At 50.6% G+C, this 22,028-nt stretch overlaps 1 protein-coding gene across 5 annotated transcripts in view; it reads left to right on the top strand.

Annotated features, from left to right (window-relative positions):
* FRMD4A (FERM domain containing 4A) overlaps nt 1-22,028 on the top strand; it is a 391,047-nt gene that overhangs the window by 232,290 nt on the left and 136,729 nt on the right. For 4 of the 5 annotated variants that reach the window (XM_074573322.1, XM_074573323.1, XM_074573326.1 and 1 more), the window contains one exon: nt 21,647-21,712. In XM_074573322.1, the coding sequence (XP_074429423.1) occupies nt 21,647-21,712 (66 nt within the window). Of the gene's footprint in view, nt 1-3,135; nt 3,262-21,646; nt 21,713-22,028 lie in introns of those variants that run through there. The other variant, XM_074573325.1, reaches the window with a different exon arrangement.

Raw genomic sequence — 22,028 nt, 5'->3', positions numbered from 1 at the left:
CATTTGTACCAAACCATACCGCCATTTCTTTTGGGGGTTGTTGTACATGTGGTGCTGGGTCACGTCCTTACAAGGGATCTGAGGAGGGTGCAGCTCGTGGTTTCACAAGTATGATGACGCAGCCTCTCTTTCTGCATGGTGGAGCTCAAAGGCTGCAGAGGCGCTGAGCCATTGCACCCAGGAAGCTTCCCATACATTTCTACCCCAGACAGTTTCCATGACATGACAGCTGTCAGTCAATTGGTCTGTGACTCGGGTCCTTCCCCATGACATAAACCAACTGATGCCCCAAAGATGCTGGAGGACACCATTAGGATCACACAGTGATGGGGTGCTCTTTGGGCACCTCTGGTAGACAACCCCACCATAACATGCAGCGTGAGAAAGGGTGCTTTCTTGCTGCCTCCAGTCTAGTCCAAAATCCATGTCTGTTTATCCAGGCTCTGTGACAAAGGAAGAGACTGGAGTGTTGCTGGGAGCCTGTAATTTCAAGCTAAGTCTAATGAAACTCCCCACACCTGCACTGAAAGCTGAAAATTGCAATTCTGGGCAGAGCGATCCTTACTTTCCAGGTTTTGCTGCCATGCACGAAACAAATTACTTTCCAATTAGAGACTTCCACCAGGCAAGCTCTTTTATCACCAGCTGAATAATGCTGCACCACACCCTGGCTCTGCTCTGGGCTTGGAGGCAGATCCTGCCAGGAGAGGATGAGTTACCTCGAAGGGCAACATGGGCCATACAGCGATGGGCGGGGAAATCGCCTTGAGGCTTTGCCAGTTGAAGGATCAGCCTACCCCAAGGGCAAAGTCCGTTGTCTTGGCATATTCTTATAGCACAACAAGGACAAGCAGGCACCTGCATGGTGAGTGCACCTTTGAAGCAGCTTCACCTACTGTTTTAGTGAAAGTCAGCCTGGGAAGGTGATTTTTTCATTGCTAGTTCTGAGCAGGGTTCAGGAGCAGGGCTGAACCACAGGTTCAGGCTTACGTGCTCCTCTTCACCACCATTACTGAAGATGACAGAACCCGCTTGAGATATATTGTGATATATTTCTGAAGGAAAAGAGCAAAAAAGAATTTAGGAAGCAACTTGAAGTTTCACCCTTCTCTGAAATTATGGGTTTAACATTCCAGGAGGTTTTGAAGTTTGTGTTTTGGTGGTTTTACCCCTCAGGGGTACTTCAGCAGCTGGATCTAGACATGGATTAGATGAACACAGAAAACCCCAATCTTTACCCTTGCAATGCAGCCATGGTCCCTCTGCTTTACCTGGGGCAGAGATGGGTACCTTTGCTGTCTCTTGCCACTGTGTCCTGACCTTAGGATCGCCTTCTGAGCAGAGTTGGGCCACCTCATAGAGTCATAGAATGGTTTGGGTCAGAAGGGACCTTAAAGACCTTGTTCCAACCCCCCTGCCATGGGCAAGGACACCTCCCACTAGACCAGGTTGCTCAAAGCCCCATCCAGGCTGCCCTTGGACATCTCCAGGGATGGGGCAGCCACAGCTTCTCTGGGCAACCTGTTCCTCAGCCACTTGCTCTTAACCCTCAGCAGCCAGAGCCCAGAACTGCCTCTATATTTATCCCCTTAATCAAAGCCAGCTCCTTGGGTGGGGCGAGCTGGATGGGTGAGCCTGCCAGTGGCTGCATAAGCAGCTCCATTTTTATAGTATCTGTGCCCTTACAGGCGTGAGAGGTAACTGTGCTTGTGCTCTAGTTTTTGCCTATTGCACCCAAAAGTGCTTTGCAGACCAGTGGCCCCCCCAAGCCTGTTGCGGAGGAGAGGACATCAAGGCTTATGGTATCTCCATGGTCTTTGCTTTCAGTCTGACAGCAGATCAAACCCGGAAACACTCCCAGATAAAATCAGACATCCAGCTCGTTCACCACCACCATGCTGGGAGAGCGACTTTGTCATCTTCCTACAGGGCAAAGAGGAAATTTCCTATATCCCATGTAAGCCCCAGCTCCATCCTCGCCATGAGCAGACTCGTGGTGGCATAAATGCCAACTGAAAACAAATGAAGGAAAGAGCTCACCTCCGCACTTCCCCTCCCAAATTAGATCTCTTCCTGGCCAGCCTGTGCCAGCACGTGGCACAACGGCAACCTCAGGGTTTTTCCTGGTGGTCAATAATCCCAGTCCCAGAAAGAAAATCCTGATGGGGAGGCAAAGCAGCGGCAGTAAGTCAGAGCTCTAACCGCAGGCGTTGTAGTGTGGGTGCTTCGCACTGCGCCTGTTTAAACCAAAACATCAGCACTTTTGGGAGACTCATACACATTGTCCTTCTTGACTGATCTAATTATTTAATAGTAATACTCTTGTACGAGGGCTACCACTAGTGCAGTCTGTAAAGATGCTTTATTCCTGGGCAGCATCCCCTGCTGGTGGGTGCACTTTTACACCATCACAAGATGCACCCTTCTCCAGCTGGGTGCTGGGAGGAAAATTCCTCCCCCAGGAGGGGAGAAAATCACTAGGAGAAGCGAAGGTGCCCCCCAGCACCAGGGCTGCAGCCTGGCAGGAGCTGCTCTGACTGCCTGTCCCCGTGAGTGCCCGGGGCCCTCGCTGCCCTCCTCTTCCTCCCTGCCGGGGCTGTGTGAGCACTGGGAGCAAGCACCCCCGCTGCTCTCGCCCCTCTCCGTTATCATTCCAAGGTGTGCACGCGTGGGTCGGGGTGTGTGTGTGTGTGTGTGTGTGTGTGAATGGCCCCATCCCCGCACCCTTCCTCCCTCCGTCCTTCCATCCCTCATTCTCCTCCCAGAGGCGAGGGGGAGCCCAGATGTTGGCAGGCCCCAACCGGGTTCATCTGTTTCACATGACCCAGCGCCAACTGCTGCTCGCTGCCCTCCTCCCTCCTTCCTCCTCCTTCCTCCCCCTCCTCCTCCTCCTCCTCCTCCTCCTCCCTCCCCGGCTCCAACCTCGCAGCCTCGCAGCGCGGCGGCGGCCGCGCAAGGAGCCGGGCGCCGGGGGCCGGCAGGCGGGGAAAGGGGAAGAAAAAAGAAGGAGAAGAAGAAGAAAGGGGAAAAGGAGGGTTACGGCACGCCGGCAGGGAGCATGGGGCCGCCCTAGGAGCGCCCGGGGAGCCCGCCGGGAGCGGAGGGAAGGGCCGCGCCGGCTCCGCGCATCCCGGCGCCGGGAGGCGGGCGATGGATGCGGTGCGGTAGAGCCGCGGCCTGGCGACGCTGGTGCAGCGGGGATGCTCTCGTCCCGGGCTCGGAGCTGAGGGGCCGCCGGAGCCGCCGAGGGAGCGGGAAAAGGTAACGGGGGTCTTTTGTCTGCCGAGGGGAGGCGAGGAGGGCCGGGGCTCCCCTTCCAGCCCCGGCCCCCGCGGGGAAAGCCCAGCCGCAGTCTGGGCTCCACGCCCCCCTCCCTCCATTTAGCTCTAACAGAGAGAAATGTGGGCAGCATCTGCTTTTTCTAGCCTTTACAAGAAAAAAAAAAAAACAAACACACACCCAAATCCTGAATTTGGTGGGCGAGTAAGGGAGACGAGATCGGCGGCTGGGGTTTTTTTTGCAGGGAAGGAGAGGGTGTGGAGGAGGGAAGCTGGTGCTGTGATTTCTCTTCCCCCCCCCTCACCCCCCCAACCCCGGCAATCTGGATGCCTGTCCCCACTGACTGCTAAGATGGACTGCTCCTTCCCTTTCCAAATGGCTGCAGCAAGTTTAATGCAGAGCTGGGGGCTTCGCAAAGGGTAAAGCCCCTGGCCTGTTTTCCCTTTCCCCTAAGCACCTTTTCCTAAATCAGGGGTAGAAAAGTTGCTACAGATCCAGGGTTAGAAAAGGCAAATAAATAGCTGTATTTCCAAACTGTGCCTGTCTGGGTGTATCTGCATGCCTTGCAGACATGCTTCGCATAAGGAGGGTTTCTTGGCCGCATTGTTAGCCCACTCGCTGCTGGGGAGGGCACGAGAAAAGTTGTTTCAAGCCTCTATATAAAATTTCCAGGAGAGACAATTGTTTCTAATAATAGCCCTGGCAGCGGTTTAGCAATACAACACACACAGATGCGGGAGCAAGCTAGCAAATCTCCTCTCCCAGGCAAGTCAGGTCACAGGGAAAGCTGAACTCCCAGCTTGTTGGTTCGGTTTGGGATTTTAAAACATTGTCCTGAACAAAAACCCCAGCACCGCTCGCCCTTTCTGCCGGGAAGGGGGTGTGGTGCCTGTGCCTGCGCACCGCACTCCATGGGCACGGCTGAACTGGGCTTTCCCGGTACCCTCGGGTATCGAGAGAGGCTGAATCCCAGCTCTGCCCAGTGCCAGCTGGATATCGGGGTGTCTTGGACTCAGCTCCCTCTAGATTGTCCCCCGGGGTCTGATGAGCATCATGATGCATGGAGGGGGATGTACCGGCGTGGGTGTCTGTGCCATTTTGCCTGCCTAGAATTGCCTGCCAGGTACCGGAGAGATCTTAATGGAGCTAAAACTCTCAGATTGATCCCCTTTCTCCTTGCGGTGATGGCAGAGGGCCCGGCAGGAGGGCTGCTGCCTGCATTGCACATTAACTTGAACCCGTGATGCTAACCCTGGCCGGGCGATGGTGCACCAGCTCAGCTTGGGGGCTCAGAGCTGCTTGTCTTGACCTTCCAGTTGCCAGTAGCTTGTTCTCTTCCAAATAGTAATATTTTTAAGGTGGTTTTAAGTACCAGTGTCAGGCAGGGACGTGCCACGTGCTGCAGGAGGGAGAGCGGCTCGTGGGGTGTGCCGCTGGGGTACACTGTGCAGAAGCCGTGGGGAGCTAAGGATATATTGCTTCTTGTGATGAGAGGGGATATTTTGAAGGGTCTTCCACTCAGCAGCACCTCGCACTGCTGCTAAGGTCGTGTCTCTCTGGGGACCAAACAGGCTGAAGGAGTTGGCATTGGTCACTCACGCTGTGAGTGGCCCCATCCAAATCAGTTCCCACAGTGGGGTTAAATGCACCAGTGGGGCAGAGCATGTGGATTTGTGCACATGTAAAATTTCATTCTTAGGTCAATTTTTGCTTTAAACACCCAGGCTAGAAATATGAGATCTCTGCCATTATTTGAGCCACTGCTATACAGTAGTGAGCCACTCGCAACCCATTGGAGCAAGCTACCCATTTCTCCTGGTAGATGGTTTCTGGTGGTCCCATTGCCATGCGTCTGAACTGGTTATTGTATTAAAAATGTGAGCCAATATTTGACGATACCTGTGGTCACAGCATGGGGTCACTTGGGGCCATACAGCAATGCAGCGTCACTTGGCGCAGAGAGCATCTTCCATAGAGATCATGTGAAATTGTTTAGCCGAGTCAAGAGCTTTGGATAGTGCGTTGGGTGTTGTTAGTAGGGACATAAGACTGGGAAAGAATTCCCAAGTCACAGAGTCTAGTCCTACATGTCACAGGTAATTACAGTCATACATATCCCCTTTGTTGATACCATTGCTTGCTGCGTGAATAACAGCAGAAGGTTTGAATGCAGCTTAACAGACAGCAAAGGCAAAGTAAAACGGCGTGGTATGGACGAGGGAGAAAAAGATGTATTAGGGAGAATTTGAAAGGGTCTGGGGAGTGACTGAAGTCCCAGTCTGGCAGGACTGTGAAGGAGAAGGAAGGGTCATGCACTGCAAGAAGGGTGAGACGCACAGGGAAGGTCTAAAAGGAGCGTGTTGATCCAACACCAGCCAAATGTGGGGCCAGGGCTTAGTCCCCTGAAGGTGCAGTAAGGCCCGGTGTGACCCACTTCTCGTGAGCTCAGCAGGAGCGGCCGGATCGCTGGGACGAGCAAAGGCTGCTGTCAGGGATGGAGCCACGGTCATGCTCAGCTCTCAGGGACCTTGGGTGTCTTTCATTCAAAACACTCTAGATTCAATTGAGGCAGTCAGTGTTCCTGTGCTTCTGAGCTGCACCCAAAATCTCCTCCTAGCTGGGAGCCATCCCACAAATGCCCCATCTCTTGGGGAGCTGGGGGGAAGCAGTGCTGTGGGGGGAACTGTAAGAGCAGGCGATGTCCCGGGGTCACCAAGCTTCATCATTGGATGGGGTGTGCTTGCACGGGTGGATCCCAAGGTCACTCGGCAATGCCAGTCTCCAGTCATCCTTACTGGCTTGCTCCTTCCAGCAGCAGGAGGTGCGGATTTCCCTGCAGCCCCAGTGCAGGCAGAGCACGGCAGCCCAGCAGGCAGCAAGGTCTGACAAGGTTAAGCTGTGGTTGAATTACTTGCAAGCCTCCTCCAGCTCCAAATCCCAGTTAGTCCCAACCTCTCCCAGGCCATACAGTTCCCTAAGCCAGCAGCGGATTGCCCAGCATGGCCTTGGGAACCACTGCAGCTGACAACATCCCCTGATATCTCTTCTTCTCCCAGACTTTTAACAGCTTCATCCCCAGCCCTCCTGGAAATCTCAGTATGTGCCATTTGCTAAAAAGCCCCAGTTTCCCAAGGCTGCACAATGAGTTGGAGCCCCTGTTTTCTGCTCTGGAGATTAATCCTATCAAGGACCAAAAATGACTTTGACTGCTTTTCTCTCTGATCTGACACTGAGAAGATGCCCTGGCCAGATGTTTGATCAGCTCCGAGCTTCTCGGGGAACTTTCATGTTGATGAATCGCAGACACGTAGGGTTTGATCCTGCCTCCCTCTGCTCCAAGTCACCTTTGCGCTCCACCTACTTGCGGGTTGATGGGAGCCTGGAGGTTTGTTCCTTGTCTATGTCTGGCTGCAGTAGGCTGCCTGTCAAAAGAAGCAGAAGAGCCTGGTGTACCTCCACCTCATAGTGAGTCCCTGCTTTGTGGTTCTGTTACACTTCTCTGTGGCCCAATGCGTGGTGCCAGATACACTGGGTGCGTCTCCATGGGGTGGGATGGGACTTGCCCAGCCTTAAAATGCAAAGGAGACCAGAGGAGCAGGGACCATCTGATTTCCAGTGCAGTTAACGATGTTCTTGCTTACAACCCCTTCTGGCTCCTTTCCTAGCAGATACGCCGTCCTTCTGCTCTTGGCCTGAGCTGCTGTGTGAGGCTTTCGTGGGGTGTTAAACAGTTGCTGTGTCCCACCCTCAAGAAAAGATCACTTGCGGGTAGGAAAATGCCCTTTTCACCCTCTCGCTGCACCGGTGGGATGTGGTGTGGCCTAGTGTAGTAATCTTCGGGAAAAGTCCTTGAGGACAGAAGAAAAGGAGGCAAGTTGACCCTTTTTTACTGTATTCACTTAACCTTATTCCCTGTGAAAGGGTCCACTGAAAATCTCCTGGAAAGCTGCAAACCAAAAAGAGGTTGATATTCCCATTTTGGCTACAGAAATCCTTTGTGCGCACACTTCCACGTGTAACATGTAACATTTTGACAATGGCTGTGGGGCTTGCCAACCCGCAAGGCTCAGGCTCTGTGTTTAGATTACTTTTTTTCCCCTTCTTAGAAGTTCCCAGATCTCCCAACCAAAATAAATCCACCCTTGTTTGGGTTTCCTGACCGCGTGGGATCCAACGTGGCTGCAGCCGTACCACACACGCTGCAGGCGCTTGTTGGGCGTCCCGTCCATCTGAGCTGAAAGATTTCGCGCTGGGAAGTGCTTTGCGGGTAGCGGAGCAGCCGTGGCCCGACCCCGCTGCTTTCACCCAGGGTTTACGCAGGACAAGCCAGGGGTTGGAAAGCTGCTGCAAAGCAGTGAGCAGCTTGGAAAGTCAGCAGCAAATCTGAAACTCAGTGCCTGCCCTAGAAAGGGGAGCATGGTTGAGCTCTTTCCACCTTTAAAAATCAGTTTTGTCCTCGCTCTGCACAGATGGTATCTCTCCCAGTTATCCCCAGCTAGGGTTTGGTGAAGATGGCCATCATCTCAACACGTGGTTGCCACGTGTGTGCTTGTGCAACACCAGACACTCTCATTTCCCTGTGAAATGGGGCACTCAAGGGGACACGGACGATTTAGGGGACATGTAATCAGATACAGTGCTTGCTTTGTACACACACCCAGTGTGGAAGCATGCTGGAAAACCAATTTGGAAGGTAACTTCCACTGCCTTCTGCAATTCTGAACTGGAAAGACCAAAACACTCCAAAAAAAAGCACTTTCTGAAGTGGTCTGGGCGCCCTGGGATGCTTTACAGCCCTGTTGGGGGTGGTGATACAGCCATCGAAGGTGCCCCCTGGGCTTGTGCTGCAGGAGGTGGTGGGGATGGGGGGCAAGGAGACTTGCGCCTTGCCCAGACCAGGGAGAGCTGGAGGGAAGCACCCAGCCTGCTTTGCCTTTGTGTTGTAGCGTGGAAGATGCTTTCTGAAATGCTCTGGGAGTGCTGATGGCAATTCTGGGGGGAATCAGTAAATGTAAAGGTGCTGGGCTGTGTCGTCGCTTCCTCGGTCGCCTCTCGCAGGCACAGCTGATCGCGTACGTGGCAGAAGGCTGCTCCAAAATGGGTATCGAATCCTGGGAGCGCAGGGCTCGGGGGTATCGGATCCAGCTGCTGAGTTTGCAGACGTTGCATCAGGCTGTTCGCTGGTCGCTTCCCATCCTTAACTCTTCCGCATCGATTCTGCACGGTGTTAAAGAGCTGGAGTGTTTTCTTCCAGAAAAGAACATCTTTCCCTGGCTCTTAAAAGGCAGAGAAGTCTTGTACAAAGACAGGCTCAAGTCAAGGCATTTATTCCAGGTTCCTCCTGTGCAGAGGTTACACGATGTCCATATTTATTTTGTTGTGAGGTGTCCTGATGCAGGAGGAGCTGGTTTTGCTGCACCAATAGCCAAAGTGTTCTCAATACAGGCGATGCAAAATCCTGGCATTACACAGAAGATGAACGGCAATATAAGAGCACAGGCTATGTGTCCTGGAGGCAGTTTTCCCTGCTTCAGCCCCGACTGGGGCTAGTCTTACCTCTAGTCATGGAATCACCTAGGTTGGAAGGGACCTTTCAGTTTCAACCATCAACCTAACACTGACAAAACCCATCACTAAAGCATATCTCTAAGCACTATGTCTACCCGTCTTTTAAATACCTCCAGGGATGGTGACTCAACCACTTCCCTGGGCAGCCTGTTCCAATGCTTAATAACACTTTCAGTGTAGAAATGTTTCCTAATATCCAAACTAAACCTCCCCTGGCACAACTTGATGCGGTTTCTTCTTGTCCTATCGCCTGTTACCTGGGAGAAGAGACTGAACCCCACCTCTCTACACCCTCCTTTCAGGTAGTTGTAGAGAGCGACAAGGTCTCCCCTCAGCCTCCTTTTCTCCAGGCTGAACAACCCCAACCCCCTCAGCTGCTCCTTATGTGACTTGTGCTCCAGACCCCTCACCAGCTCCGTTGCCCTTCTGTGGACATGCTCCAGCACCTCAGTGTCTTTGTTGTAGTGAGGGGCACCAGTGAGTCCTCACCAGACACACAGGTGCTCAGCATCAGGAGCTACCAGGACAAGGGAAGGCAGGTAGGATGCCTTCGTGCTCCTCACCCATCTAGGCGTGCAGGCAGAGCCCCTGGGAGATGTCTTGTTTAGCCTGGAGAAGAGGAGGCTGAGGGGAGACCTTATCACCCTCTACAACTACCTGAAAGGAGGTTGTAGAGAGATGGGGGCTGACCTCTTCTCCCTGGTGACAAGTGATAGGACAAGGGGAAACGGGTTCAAGTTACGTCAGGGGAGGTTTAGATTAGATATTAGGAGACATTTTTTCACTGAAAGGGTTATTAAACATTGGAATAGGCTGCCCAGGGAGGTGGTGGATTCACCATCCCTGGAGGTGTTTAAAAAAAGGGTAGATGGGGCACTGAGGGACATGGTTTAGAAGTGGCTCTTGTCAGGGTAGGCTAAAGGTTGGACTCGATGATCTTAAAGGTCCCTTCCAACCTCAACAATTCTATGATTCTATGATTCTATGATTCTATGTCCCAGTCCTGTGGCCCCAGCTCTGCCCTGCTCAGTGAACAAAGCAGGAGCAGAAATGCTCAAACCGGATTTCCGCGATCAGGAGCTGTTTCTAAAAACACCTGCATCTCTGAGGATGAGTCAGCTGCTCGTCATTTGAATGTGCTCTGCATCTCACCCCATCCTTCCTGTGAAACCCCGTTGGGGGACGATGTCCACCCAGTACCGACCCCATGAGCTGCTGCAGCTCAGGCAGCACCAGCCTGGGCACCAGCCATAGCCCTGGCTCTCGACATCAAATGTATGTCTAAACCCGCTGATTAGCAGTGGCTGGTGACATATTTTTCCACTGGAAGCGTATCGGTTCTTAGAGTGTTATTCAAAAGAAGAAAAAAAAAAACAAACCCGAACAACACTTCTGTGTACAGATTAACATTTTACATTTTTTTTCACATCTGGAATGAGTTTTGCAAGTGTGCTTTCTATTATGTGTTATATATAACACTGCTCAGTGCTATCTATTGACCCGCTCTGTTACAGAATAGCCGTGATGCACTGCCCAGTGCCCTGGCTCCATTGATCAGGGCGATCGCCGCTCACACCTCCGAATGCTTAGGGATACAGTAGGTACAAAACACTCAATGAGCGCTAAAAGGACACTTTGAGCCTTAAATCTTAATTTGTCCTTTAAAAATATTTCACACATACTACTGCTTCCACTGCCTTGGGTCACTTTGGTCATCTTCCTATGAACCTATATTGATTTTTTTTTTCTTCAACGAATCGCACTAGTTTCAGTAGCAAATAAATCGTCCTGTTCTCCTCTATAACTAAACCAAACCTCCTGCAAATGTTTTCCCACAAGACTTGGATGGTCTCATGTAATTACCACCCTGTCTCCATGCACGAAGAGTAATATCTGGAACAGTTTGCTGAAAATATGCCATGTTTGAAGTGTGAAACCGTACAAAAAATTACATTTTTATGTATGTTTACAAGGAATTAAAAGTCAGACGTAGGAGAGATGAACAGACTTTCTAACATATTTGGGAAGAATAATAATAATACTCTATTGCTACATACTTTACTGCCACACGATCATTATTATGATGATGACTCACGGTGCTTGCCGCAGTACGTAGTAGAGAATGAACCAGAAGGTGACCAGGAGTCCCCACAGAGACGTTGGTGTGACTTATAAAAGGCTGTGGAGTCCATCATTAGTAAAGGATTACCTTGGCAGATAATTTCGATCCTTTTCCCTTAGACCATGCTGTGTCCTTTTTGCGCAGTGAACAGAGTAAATACAGAGATCTTCCAGGGAAAGCAAGACCCTCCCAAGACATATCATAGTTTTCTTGAAGCACGATTATGCTCAGAAGCTGATGAAACGCCTGTCCCAGGACCACACTGCTCGTCCTTGGGCAAAGACACCAAGGATCATTCATCCCCTTTCCCTCCGAGCATCCCATTTTAGTTCTGCCATTGATATTTATTTCTTTGGGCTGCATTAGGGACTGGAAACCCAAATGATGGATCACAGCCCTTGTATATAATGTGCAAACATGGGATGAAACTACAGAACTTGCCTTAAAGTGATTTTTATCTAAAAAATAAGTTCATCCTGGAGGGGAAAAACAGCTCACAAAATAAAGATGTTCTTCACACAGTTTGGCCAAGCTGAGTTAGCTCAGGAGAAGTTTACATACAGGGCAAGTTATTTTGGGTTTTAACTGGGAAACCTGCAGCAAGGAAGACAGTCTATGTGTCATCTTACTAACATAGGTGTGAGGGGGCTTATTTTTTACTGTTTTTTTGGTTATAGTGGAACTTCTGCAGCCTTTAGGCATTACTGTGGATGAACAGCATGGTACGGATGAAGACGAATAGTCCCAAGGTCCATAAGGTGGGATGTGGCTGTAGCCTGCCCTAGCCACCCGCCTTTCACTTCCCATAGGATGCGACCCTCTGGTTGCAATGGTTTCACATGGATCAAGCGATTTCACTGCGCCTAAAGCTGCTCCTTAATGCTCAGTGCGAACAGCTCGGTGTCTGCTCCGCGAGGAGCCGTGAACGGCTGAGCAGCACCAGGGCTCGTGGTTGGCTCCAGGCAGGAGCCGGTCTAACAGGTCTATGATGCTGTGCAGGAAAGTCTGGCAGGAGAGGGTGGAAAGCCCAACCCCTGACTCAATTAAAACTCATCTGCACGAAAGCACTGACCACAGGGAAGAGCCCTGAGCTGCTGGGAGGAGGAGCAGCTGGGCCACCTCGATTGCATGATTATTTATTTATTATTTATTCCCCGCGCAGCCCTTACCCGTCGCTGGGTGCAGCCAACATGCTGCACATGCAGAAAGGCTGTAGGAGCAACACAAGGTTCCTAGGTAAAAGCAGAGGAGATAGGTACAGGATCCCAGTTTGAAGCAAGGTTTTAAGAGCTCTGGCATGTTCTTGACCTAAAATCTTGGCCTGAAGCAGGTGTCCACATTGAACCACCTGCACAACTGACCGGCTGAGTCAAGGTTTATCAAGAGCGTGTCCAGAGAAGGGCTACAAAGCTGGTGAGGGGTCTGGAGGACAAACCTTATGAAGAACGACTGAGGGAGCTGGGGTTGTTTAGCCTGGAGAAGAGGAGGCTGAGGGGAGACCTTATCACCCTCTACAACTACCTGAAAGGAGGTTGTAGAGAGATGGGGGCTGACCTCTTCTCCCTGGTGACAAGTGATGGGACAAGGGGAAACGGGTTCAAGTTACGTCAGGGGAGGTTTAGATTAGATATTAGGAGACATTTTTTCACTGAAAGGGTTATTAAACATTGGAATAGGCTGCCCAGGGAGGTGGTGGATTCACCATCCCTGGAGGTGTTTAAAAAAAGGGTAGATGGGGCACTGAAGGACATGGTTTAGAAGTGGCTCTTGTCAGGGTAGGCTAAAGGTTGGACTCGATGATCTTAAAGGTCCCTTCCAACCTCAACAATTCTATGATTCTATGATTCTATGATTATAAGACACACTTTTCCTGAGTCCAGACGGGGTTGCAAATCTGTAAGGTTGAAGGCATCTGTGGCCAGTGAATCCTCTAGACTGAAAATAATAATGCTGAAAACTGTGTCACCTCCCCGTGGTCAGCCTCAGCTCCAGAGCTCCGCACATGCTCTGACCAACCATCTCAAATCATCCCCTACACGCTCCACTCCTGCCTTGTAAATAGTGGGGGTCATGTTTGGAAGCTGATGTATTTTTAAGCTGGCAACTGGTTTATTTTCTGGCCAAGAAAGGGAATGGAAAGGGTTACGAGGGTGAAAGGGTCAAACGCAGTGAAAAGTATGCATTGGGAATGCCCTCTCCTCCTGCATCACCACCAGAAGGCAGGGAGGGCATGAGATGTTCTGCTTCCCTTTGTACTTGAAAAGATTTAGATCTGCATTATTTTTGAGAAAGAAAACAATACGTGACACAAACCAGCACAGCCTCCATTCTAGTGAGGAAGCTGGCCTGTCCAGGAAAGGACTTTCTTATCTCAGGATATAACTGAAATCAGGCCTCCGAGGCCGGCTGCTCTCAGAGCGGTGATTTAGGCATCTGCCGGGTAATACCCTGGTTGGTTTAAAATGCGGCGTCGGAATTAGATTTAATTCTAACTACACGGCTCAAGCACCAAGTGTTTTGAGGTTAAGACGCGGCATTCCCGGCTTTAAAGTTCGCCTGAGAGTTATTGCTTGATGTTGTAAATGGACTTAAGGACCGTAGGAGACGGTTTTTCATTTCAGCCCTGATACAGTAAGCCACTTAAACACTTGCTTATGTCACACTGAAATAAAAGGGATTTATGGACACGGCTCTGTGCTTTGCTGAATCAGAGTGTTTTCGCTGAGCGCTGTTTAGAGGAAACATGAGAAATAACCTGCGCAGATGTCCTCGGGTGATGCGGGAGCTCGAGCAAGACTGAAAAGCGCTGCACCGAGGAAGCGAGGAGCCCCCTGGCCAGGCCAGGAACTCTTTTGTCAGCTCTCAAGACAAAACAGGGAAGTCACCAGGTCACTCAGCCTTTAGCTCGCCTTAATTTTTATCCCATCACTCCCCGTCGGCATCCACACAATGGCTGGATCGCGCCTTTCGCGGCCTGCTTCTGGTGGGTGACACCGCGGCTGGCACTGTCCCACCTCCTTTCTCGAGGAGGACTCTTGCTTTCTACTTACTGAAGCTGGGTTTTCCCTCTCCTGGCAAACAACCGTTCGCAGAAATGATCGCAACACCTGATGCAGCCCCTCCTAAACATGGGTAACGTCAAGCTCCTCCAAGGGACAGCAGAATTCCTTGCCTGCAGGAAAGGAGAGGTTTTTAAGAGCTGTCTCTGTAACCGTGGTTTCGGCAGTTTCATCTCTCTTCCCTAGTCCATGGGTAAGGACATTGATTTTTCAAGGGGTGGGATAAAGAGGCTCACAGGGAGGGCCAAAGGCCTTGCACATGATACGTTCCTACGGTCCTACCAAACCTGTGGCAGATGCTGTATATTTTCTGGCCATTCAATCCAGCTATGGACTGTGCATGTATTTCCCAGAGACCCAGAGCACTTCCATAACAGGGAAACCCACGCGGCATCAGAAGCTAGAGTTTGGTTACTTCTCTTTGCATCACCATTATCCACATCAACACCGTCTTTCCTGGGCCCATCTTCTCAGCTCCAAAGCTCTATCTGCCACCAAGTTCCCTTGAAAGAGAATGCTAAAAAGAATGTTCCTGTTTCTTTGAGTATGCAACGTCTTCGTTCTCCTACTGCTAGAAGATGGCAGATGCCTGAGGATACAGCTGGGATACCCTTCCTAGGGAAAAAACAACCGGCTTACATCTAATCTCTCCTGCTCCAGAGCACCAAACAGCCTTTTCAATTAAAAGAATCATCACATGAACAAATTTGAATGGTAGAATTGTTGTGTAGTGGTTTTCTACACATTGCAGTGATAAATACTTGTACTTCTGTATCGGATTATTTCAGAAAGCTCAGCCCATGTTATGTACTGTGTCATTGACCTTTACAGGCAGGGCAGGCCATATAGGCCTATTCCTATGCCAGGAGCCTTGTGCCAAATTAAAATGATTTTTCTCCTTCTTGAAAAAATAATTACAAACCAGACTTTCCACTATTGGTTTAGGAAAGACTCATGGAAAGAAATGAGGCCCATCTTCAGAAATAACAGTTTCTCCTGAGTGTGTCCCCATCCTCAGAGCTTGGAGGCACCAAGGCTCAGGTGGACGCCAGTCTGCCTGAAGGGGAAAGGCAGGGGAAGGGAATGTGCACGATGGCGTTGGACCTGGAAAGCAAAATGGCATGAGCAGTGCTGCAAACCACAGCGACATTCATGGCAGCGCAGTGCGAGTCACCATGGCTGGGACAGATGAACCAGATTTGCACCAATAGTCATCTCACTCCTCTTCTTCAGGGATTGCTCCCACTGAGTCACAACCAAAGGACTACAAAAACGAGCAAACCCCAAGGGGAGGCCCCTCTGGGCAGAGCCTTGATGGCTCCCCAGCCTCCCAGCCAGGGCTGCTCCCCTTCCCACCACACACAGAGCCAGCTGTGGCCATGCCCCCTCTCCCCAGGTGCCCACTCAAGGATGGGCCATGTGGCTCAGCTCTTTGCACGCTATCTGGCAGCCATCCTCACCCCGGTCACCACCGGTATTATTTATTAGGTGCTGATGCAGACCAGCGACTGGGGAGGATGCTCTGAGAACACATGGCATGAAAAAGAAAGATAGACCATTCTTCCAGGATCGTGAAGTGTGAGTGTAGGACAGGAGATGACAGATGGATGAAGACAAGAGAGGAGACAGCGCTGGTCGGTGTGAAGGGCAGCCGTTTGCTAGACCAGTCCCGACTCAGCAAAGTGCTGCCACACGCACAAAATAAACTGTGCAGACGTCGAAAACACACTGCTTTTCCCCAATTTCTCTCTCTCCCTACAAGCTTAGGAGGTGCCAGGATGAGAAGGCAGCAAGAGGTGGTCAAGTGGGAGCAGGGTGTTTAATCTAATAGTTTATTGTAATCAGCAGGCTGTCATCTCTCCCTATCTCCTTTCAGCGGGTCTGTCCAAACGGCAGGCAAAGCGACACAGGTTTTTGTGTATTCAGCACAGTAATTGCCTCCCATACAGGCAGCGAGCATTTAGGAAATATTCTGCCTCCAATTATAATTTCTGATTTGAGTCATGGAAGAATACGCCGTATTCCTCTTTATTTCTGCACTCACTGGCTAATGAAACGTGCCATAGATATTTATAGAACTGCCATTGTAAATAGCATTTGCATTTGGTGCCTTTGAGTTATTTAGTATGACGGCGCTTTCACCAGGAGGGCTTTTTCATTTTGAAAGGGAAAGGTTCCCTTTGGAGCTGTTTCCTCCCGTCGCCTTCGCTGTTTGTGTTGGATGGAGCAGTTCTGTGGGCAGTTGCTGATAATTTAGTGACAAGGTGACGGGCGTGCGGGGATTAGCGAGCGCGGTGCAGGGTTTTTGGGCTGTGTCACCGACTGTTTATAGGATTCTCTGAGACAGTGTTTGGAGTTACAGCGAAGATGAATGGAGAGGAGGGCAATCACCAGAGCAGTTCATGCCGCAGAGCAAAACAACCACCAGCCTGCCTTCCCTAGGAAACCCATTGTGTAAATATTTGGGTAGGAGGCTCCAAAGGAGATTTAAAGGCTTGTGATAAAGGTAACTAAAACGTCCTTTCCTTGAGAAAAACAGCTATGATTCAGAAGATCCCACAAATAACTATGAGAGAGATTGCCTTTCTGTGGCATCGCTACGTTGGAAAGAACAAGCACGTATGTCAGGTCTTGTTGTCACTGATGGATCTCAAAGGGGTTTGCAAAGGAGGTCAGCATCAGTTTTCCCATCCTGAAGGTGCAGAAGCCGTGGAGCAGGGAAAGCACACATGCCTTGTGTGTGATCATCTCTCCTGCACACCAATGCCACACACAAACACATTGCTTCAGACCTTCACGTGCCATACAGGCACCATCTGTGTTTGTGTATTGGAGACACATTATCCCTAGTCTTTACACACTCGTGTCCATAAACGACAGAGCTTTTTCAAAGCACTTGTGTTCAGCTCTTCAAGCGCTCGGGGGTCACGTCGCATGTGCAGGCACTAAAAGAAGCAGCAGATTTTCAGTAAAAATGTGATGTACAGAGCCGTTTCGAAAAAAAAAAAAAAATCTGTTCTGTATTTTGGCACATAATTTCCATCTGAGTGAGTTCGTGATAAGTCTGGCCCATGAAATGCACGTGGCCCATATTCACACCCGGCGCATGCAGCTCCCTGCCATATGGATGAACTGTTAGTGCTCAGGAGTGCGTACACAGTCCCACCTCTTTCACGTCTTGAGAAGCATAAGAAATTTGGGGGATTGATGTGGTTACAGCATCCTTGGCTGTCAGAGGACCCTCCTGGGCTGAACACTAGATCTCGGCTCCAGGTTTGGGACAGCCTTGTGCAAGTGGCGGAGCAGGCAGCAGGCGCAGTGGTGGAGCTCACCTGGGAATTGTCTCAGCTAACTTGAAACGTCTGAAAGCTCTCTCTGCTTTGAGCACCAAGGGCATCTCAACTGTTAGACTGAACTAGAAACTTGACTTTTTACTTTCTGGAGTAAGGGTGGAGGGCTCTTGCCCTCCAAGAAGCAAACCGGGGGGTGTGTTGGTTCAGGAAAACTCACTGAGCTCATGGTGAAATCCAGGACTTGATCAGGAGCAAACTCCCACGCTTCCCTGACACATCAATTGTCCTTCTCTTCTGTCAGCTGCTCTGCTCAACCACTGATTCTTGTATCTTTGCTGGGATTTTGCATTTCCATGATGAAGGGAAAACCATGCCTTTGTGCCCCTTATCTCTCAGTTCCCCTCATCCTTCTCTGGGTAAGAGCCTTGGGAGAGGAGAACCTCAGTTCACTCCTTGTAGTTGTCCTCCATCCAAACTCGTGCTGCTCAGCTCGTGCTTAGTGACCTCCTGCCCCCATGTATCCATCTATAGGGCTTTGGTGTTGATTTCCCTTCTCTGGTTACACAGCGAAGCAGAAGTGGGTCCTTGACTCGTCTCCCAGGGGCTGGCCACAGCCCCATCTATCGCAGTGCTGCAGATATCACAGATCAGCCGATTTGCGAAGCGTCAGAAACAGCATCTTTCACACAGACAGACTGTGCTAAATCAGTTCCTTCTCGCTGTGCTTTGAAATGTCCCCATTTCTTGCTCTGACAAACTAGTAGGGTTTCTATTGATCTGACGATGCAAAAAAGCACATGGTGTGGGCTTCAGACACCTGGTGGGATAATAAAACATAAAGGAGGGAAGGCAGGACCATCATATTTTGGCTTATATCAAGTAGGAAGCCTGTCTTCTACTTCCTTTCTTTTCTCTTGGAACACACCATTTGTTTCAAAGGGAAGCGAAAAGCCCCATGGCTGGGTATCCTGCCTACAGAAGGAAATACTGTAGCAGATCTCCAGCTACGTATGTTATGGTCCTTCTGAGCTTCAAGGTATCATCAAAGACAAAACTTGGAGCCTCCGGTTCCAAAACCAAAGGCTTCTTCACCACCTGTGTTGGTACCTGGGACCAGTGCTGGGACTCTTTCTCCCCCGAGGCTGTGCAGTGGCTGATGCCTCCTCCACAGCTCCTGCAGCAGCTCTTCACCCTCTCTTGTGTAGAAAAGCCTAGGTGGAACCAGCCTGCAGACCACCAGCTGGGGATCATTAGCCTGTAGCACGAACCTTCAAACCACTGGGAGGCACAGAAACAGGGAGGCACTAGAGAAAAAAAGTACGTGCCTTGCTGTGTGCTCACACACTGTGTGATCAAACTATAAAAACCATCGTGGGCTTTGACAGACACTTTGCTGATGGACAGAACTGCTGGGGACAAGCTGACGTGAAAGCAGTGTGCCTTCCCTCTCCCTTTTCTGCAAGTGATGTTCCTGAAATGCCTTGCAATTAGTCAACCATCACGTGCTGCATTTCGGAGCTTCACTTTATTCAGACACTTCATGTTACCAGCTGTTTTCATTTGGGATTTCTTTAAGCAGCAAGAGCACTAAGGGGATACGAAACTCTGGGTTGGAAAAACGTGGAGAGATACAGAAGCTCCACATGGAAAGGAAACGCTTTACTGAAACACTAACAACGCACAAAGTCAAACATTGCAGAAAACTTTCCCTCTTCCCCTTTTCGCCTTCCTTTGTTCTTATTCGAACTTTGGTATAACCGATGGAGCGTAACACGCGAGAGCTGGGCTGTGTTTCCATCCCTGCCATCGCGTGTTACCACCACGATAAGCTCACTGCTTTATCTGTTGCGTTGGGTAAACTCATATTAAAACTGTAATATCATTGCGTACTCACCACCTTGGGGACGCAGCCGATATGTGACAGTAAGAGGACGAGAGAGATGCTGAAGCAGAGCTCAGCCCCTCGGAGTTTTATCTGCTGGGGAAGCCCAGCCTGCGGTTCCCTGTGCCCGTGTGAACACGACCCACACCACTCGCATTCCGAGCAGGGCAAACCATCGCGAAGCCCTTCTGTGAGCCTCGGGTGTAGCTTTACAACTGAGCTGAAAGCTGTTTCATATACAGATCAGAGAGAAAAATCTCACTCGTCAAGTATATACCTTATGAGAAGCCACATTTTGCATAACATTACTTACTGGAGAAAACTCTAGTAGAAGACAATTTATTGCCATGGCGCTAACTGGTTGACATTTATGAGAACCTTTGTTTTACAAGGCTTTCCTCTGGCTGCCAGGGCTCCAGTTGTGCTCACGGAAAACGAGAAGGAAAGTGATGTTATTTAGTGCGCACAACACTCCAGAGGCATTCTGGTGTGAGTAACAACGCGGGTAAAGTCCGCTTGGATCACACGGAATTGGGCATGCCAGGGTTGTAAATTTGGGATGAGTTGAAGGGAAAAGCTCATTTTGACTGAAGTTGTCTCATAAAAAACTCCATACCTTGCATGGCCAGCTTGAGGCTCAATAGAGTTGTTGGCACATCTGAATTTTTACTACGGGGATGAGGCTAGGGCCAGGAGAAGGCTTGGTCTGTCCTGGTCCCAAGAAAGAGGGAGATGGCTGTGGGACAGAACTGGCAAAAGGGAGCTCAGGAGCACCCAGAAGAGGTCATCAGGCTCCTCTGCTGACACCAGCAACCAGGGTGATGCTGCTGGAGACAGCCAAGGTTGAAGACCCCATGGCAATGGCCACGCACCGCCTGGGCTCTCAAATGGGTGAAATTGATGGTGGGGCACTGCCGGCTGCCCTCCACCGCCACCTCCTGGATGCCAGCGAGTCTGGCCCCACCAAGCCACACGAGCGGGTGATTTTTAACCCACAGAGCTAAAGCAGAAAGCCGAGCTGTCCTCAGTTAACCCCCCAAGCCCACATCTCCTGCTCTCTGCAAGGCGGCTTTGCATCGGTGGCTCAGCTCAGCTGTCACTGGTGGGGAGAGGTGACGGATGAAGGCAGAAATTCCCAGGGTGCTGCAGCAGCCGCATCCCCGACAGCCTGTATCCACCCTGCCAGGCTCCCGTGGACCCTCTGCTCCCTTCTGGTGGTGCTTTAGGACTCGTCATGGCAAGAAATATCATTAAATTATGCTGGGGATCCATGCAGCGCTCAGGAAGGTGCCTTGGCTGGAGGGTGGTGGGTCCCTGGGGGTCTGAGCCACGCTGTGGGACTGAGCTGGGTCTGTGCCGCCATGGGTCCGGGCATGCGTTAGTGCCATGGGGCAAGCCCACACCGGGAGGGGTGCCTGCGTGCTGCCTAAGTCATGCTGAGGAAGGGATTTCCAGAGCTAAAGAGGCTTAGGCGGTCCATATCCCATTAGCGGACAGTGGGATTGTGCTTGTGCGCGCTGAAGGGCTTTGCGGGGCTGAGTCTGGATCCGTAACTCTGCAAAGCAAAGTCGCTCCTCGCTTATGGTGCTCTCTGCAAGAGGAGAACCAGGAAAGGGCTTGACCGACTGTCGAGGAGTTTCCTCAGGCTGTGGCTCATTTATTTCTTAGCATTTTAGGATGGTTGGACTCAATGATCTGAAAGGAACATTCCAACCTCGACAATTCTGTGATTCCATGATCCGAATCTACAGAACCTTGGACGAAATAGTCTTCAATACCTCAAAGTTTTTCTTGATATCATTTGTTAACAGTTGTAATAAACTATATTGGTATGGAAGCACCTTTGCACCAGTAATTATACAAATGGCTCGTATATGACTCATATATCACGAGTGGCTCCTGTGGTACATCTTAAATAGGACACCCCAAGTAGGACAAGCCCATTTTGGGATTCAGGCCCAAACAAGCAGCTTGTGCAACCCCAGGGAGCACCATCAGCCCAGCCCAGGGAGGAGCCTTGCTTGCTCTGTGCCACCTCTGGGATGGCTGAATTGCTGCTGTCGAGGGGTTTTGGGAGAAACTTGTCTGGATGTCTCCTCCACCAGCCAAGCTGGCTGCGAAGCCGGAGGCTGTGGTATGAAATGTTGGGGTCCCTGTGCTGCGAACTGTCCCCCTGGCCCCATTTTTCACACTGAAACAACCTCCTCCCATCCAAGCAGACGCCACACGCTGCTCCGCAACCTACTGGGGTTGCTCTTCTTGTTCTCCTTCCAGCCGTTGCTTTCCCCTGGTGCCAAAAGAAGGGGGATTAATTAAAACAAAAAAACAAACAAAAAAAACCAACAAACAACAAACACAAACTGAAAGCACCACAGCGAATTAAAGCCACGTGCCGAGCTGGAAAGCAGAGCGCCCTGACACACATGCCTCTTCTCTCTTGCAGATGACGGAGGGCCGCAGATGCCAAGTGCACCTCCTTGATGACAGGAAGCTGGAGCTCCTCGTTCAGGTAGGAACCGCACCGTTTCACCATATAATGGTTTGCCACGGATGCATATTTTCACCGGGGTGGGGAGAGAAAAGGGTTTTCACCTGGTTTTCTCAGCAACTTCACACCGTGCTTGCACACAGAGCTCAGGGAAGCTGTACTAGTACTGGGTGGGGAGGATGTGCAAAGACATATCTGTGGGAATGGATAGTGTGCTGGAATTCAGCACATATTCTGTGCCAAAACTGCACATATTCTGTCCCAGTCACTGCCAGAGAGATATAAAAGCAGCTTTGGTCATTTTTGACACCGTTACTATATCACTGAGCTATTTTTT

The sequence above is a fragment of the Larus michahellis genome, chromosome 1 (assembly GCF_964199755.1).
Source record: "Larus michahellis chromosome 1, bLarMic1.1, whole genome shotgun sequence".
NCBI lineage: Eukaryota > Metazoa > Chordata > Aves > Charadriiformes > Laridae > Larus > Larus michahellis.
Note: the sequence above shows the minus strand (reverse complement) of the source record. Positions and strands in the feature narration are given on the sequence as shown.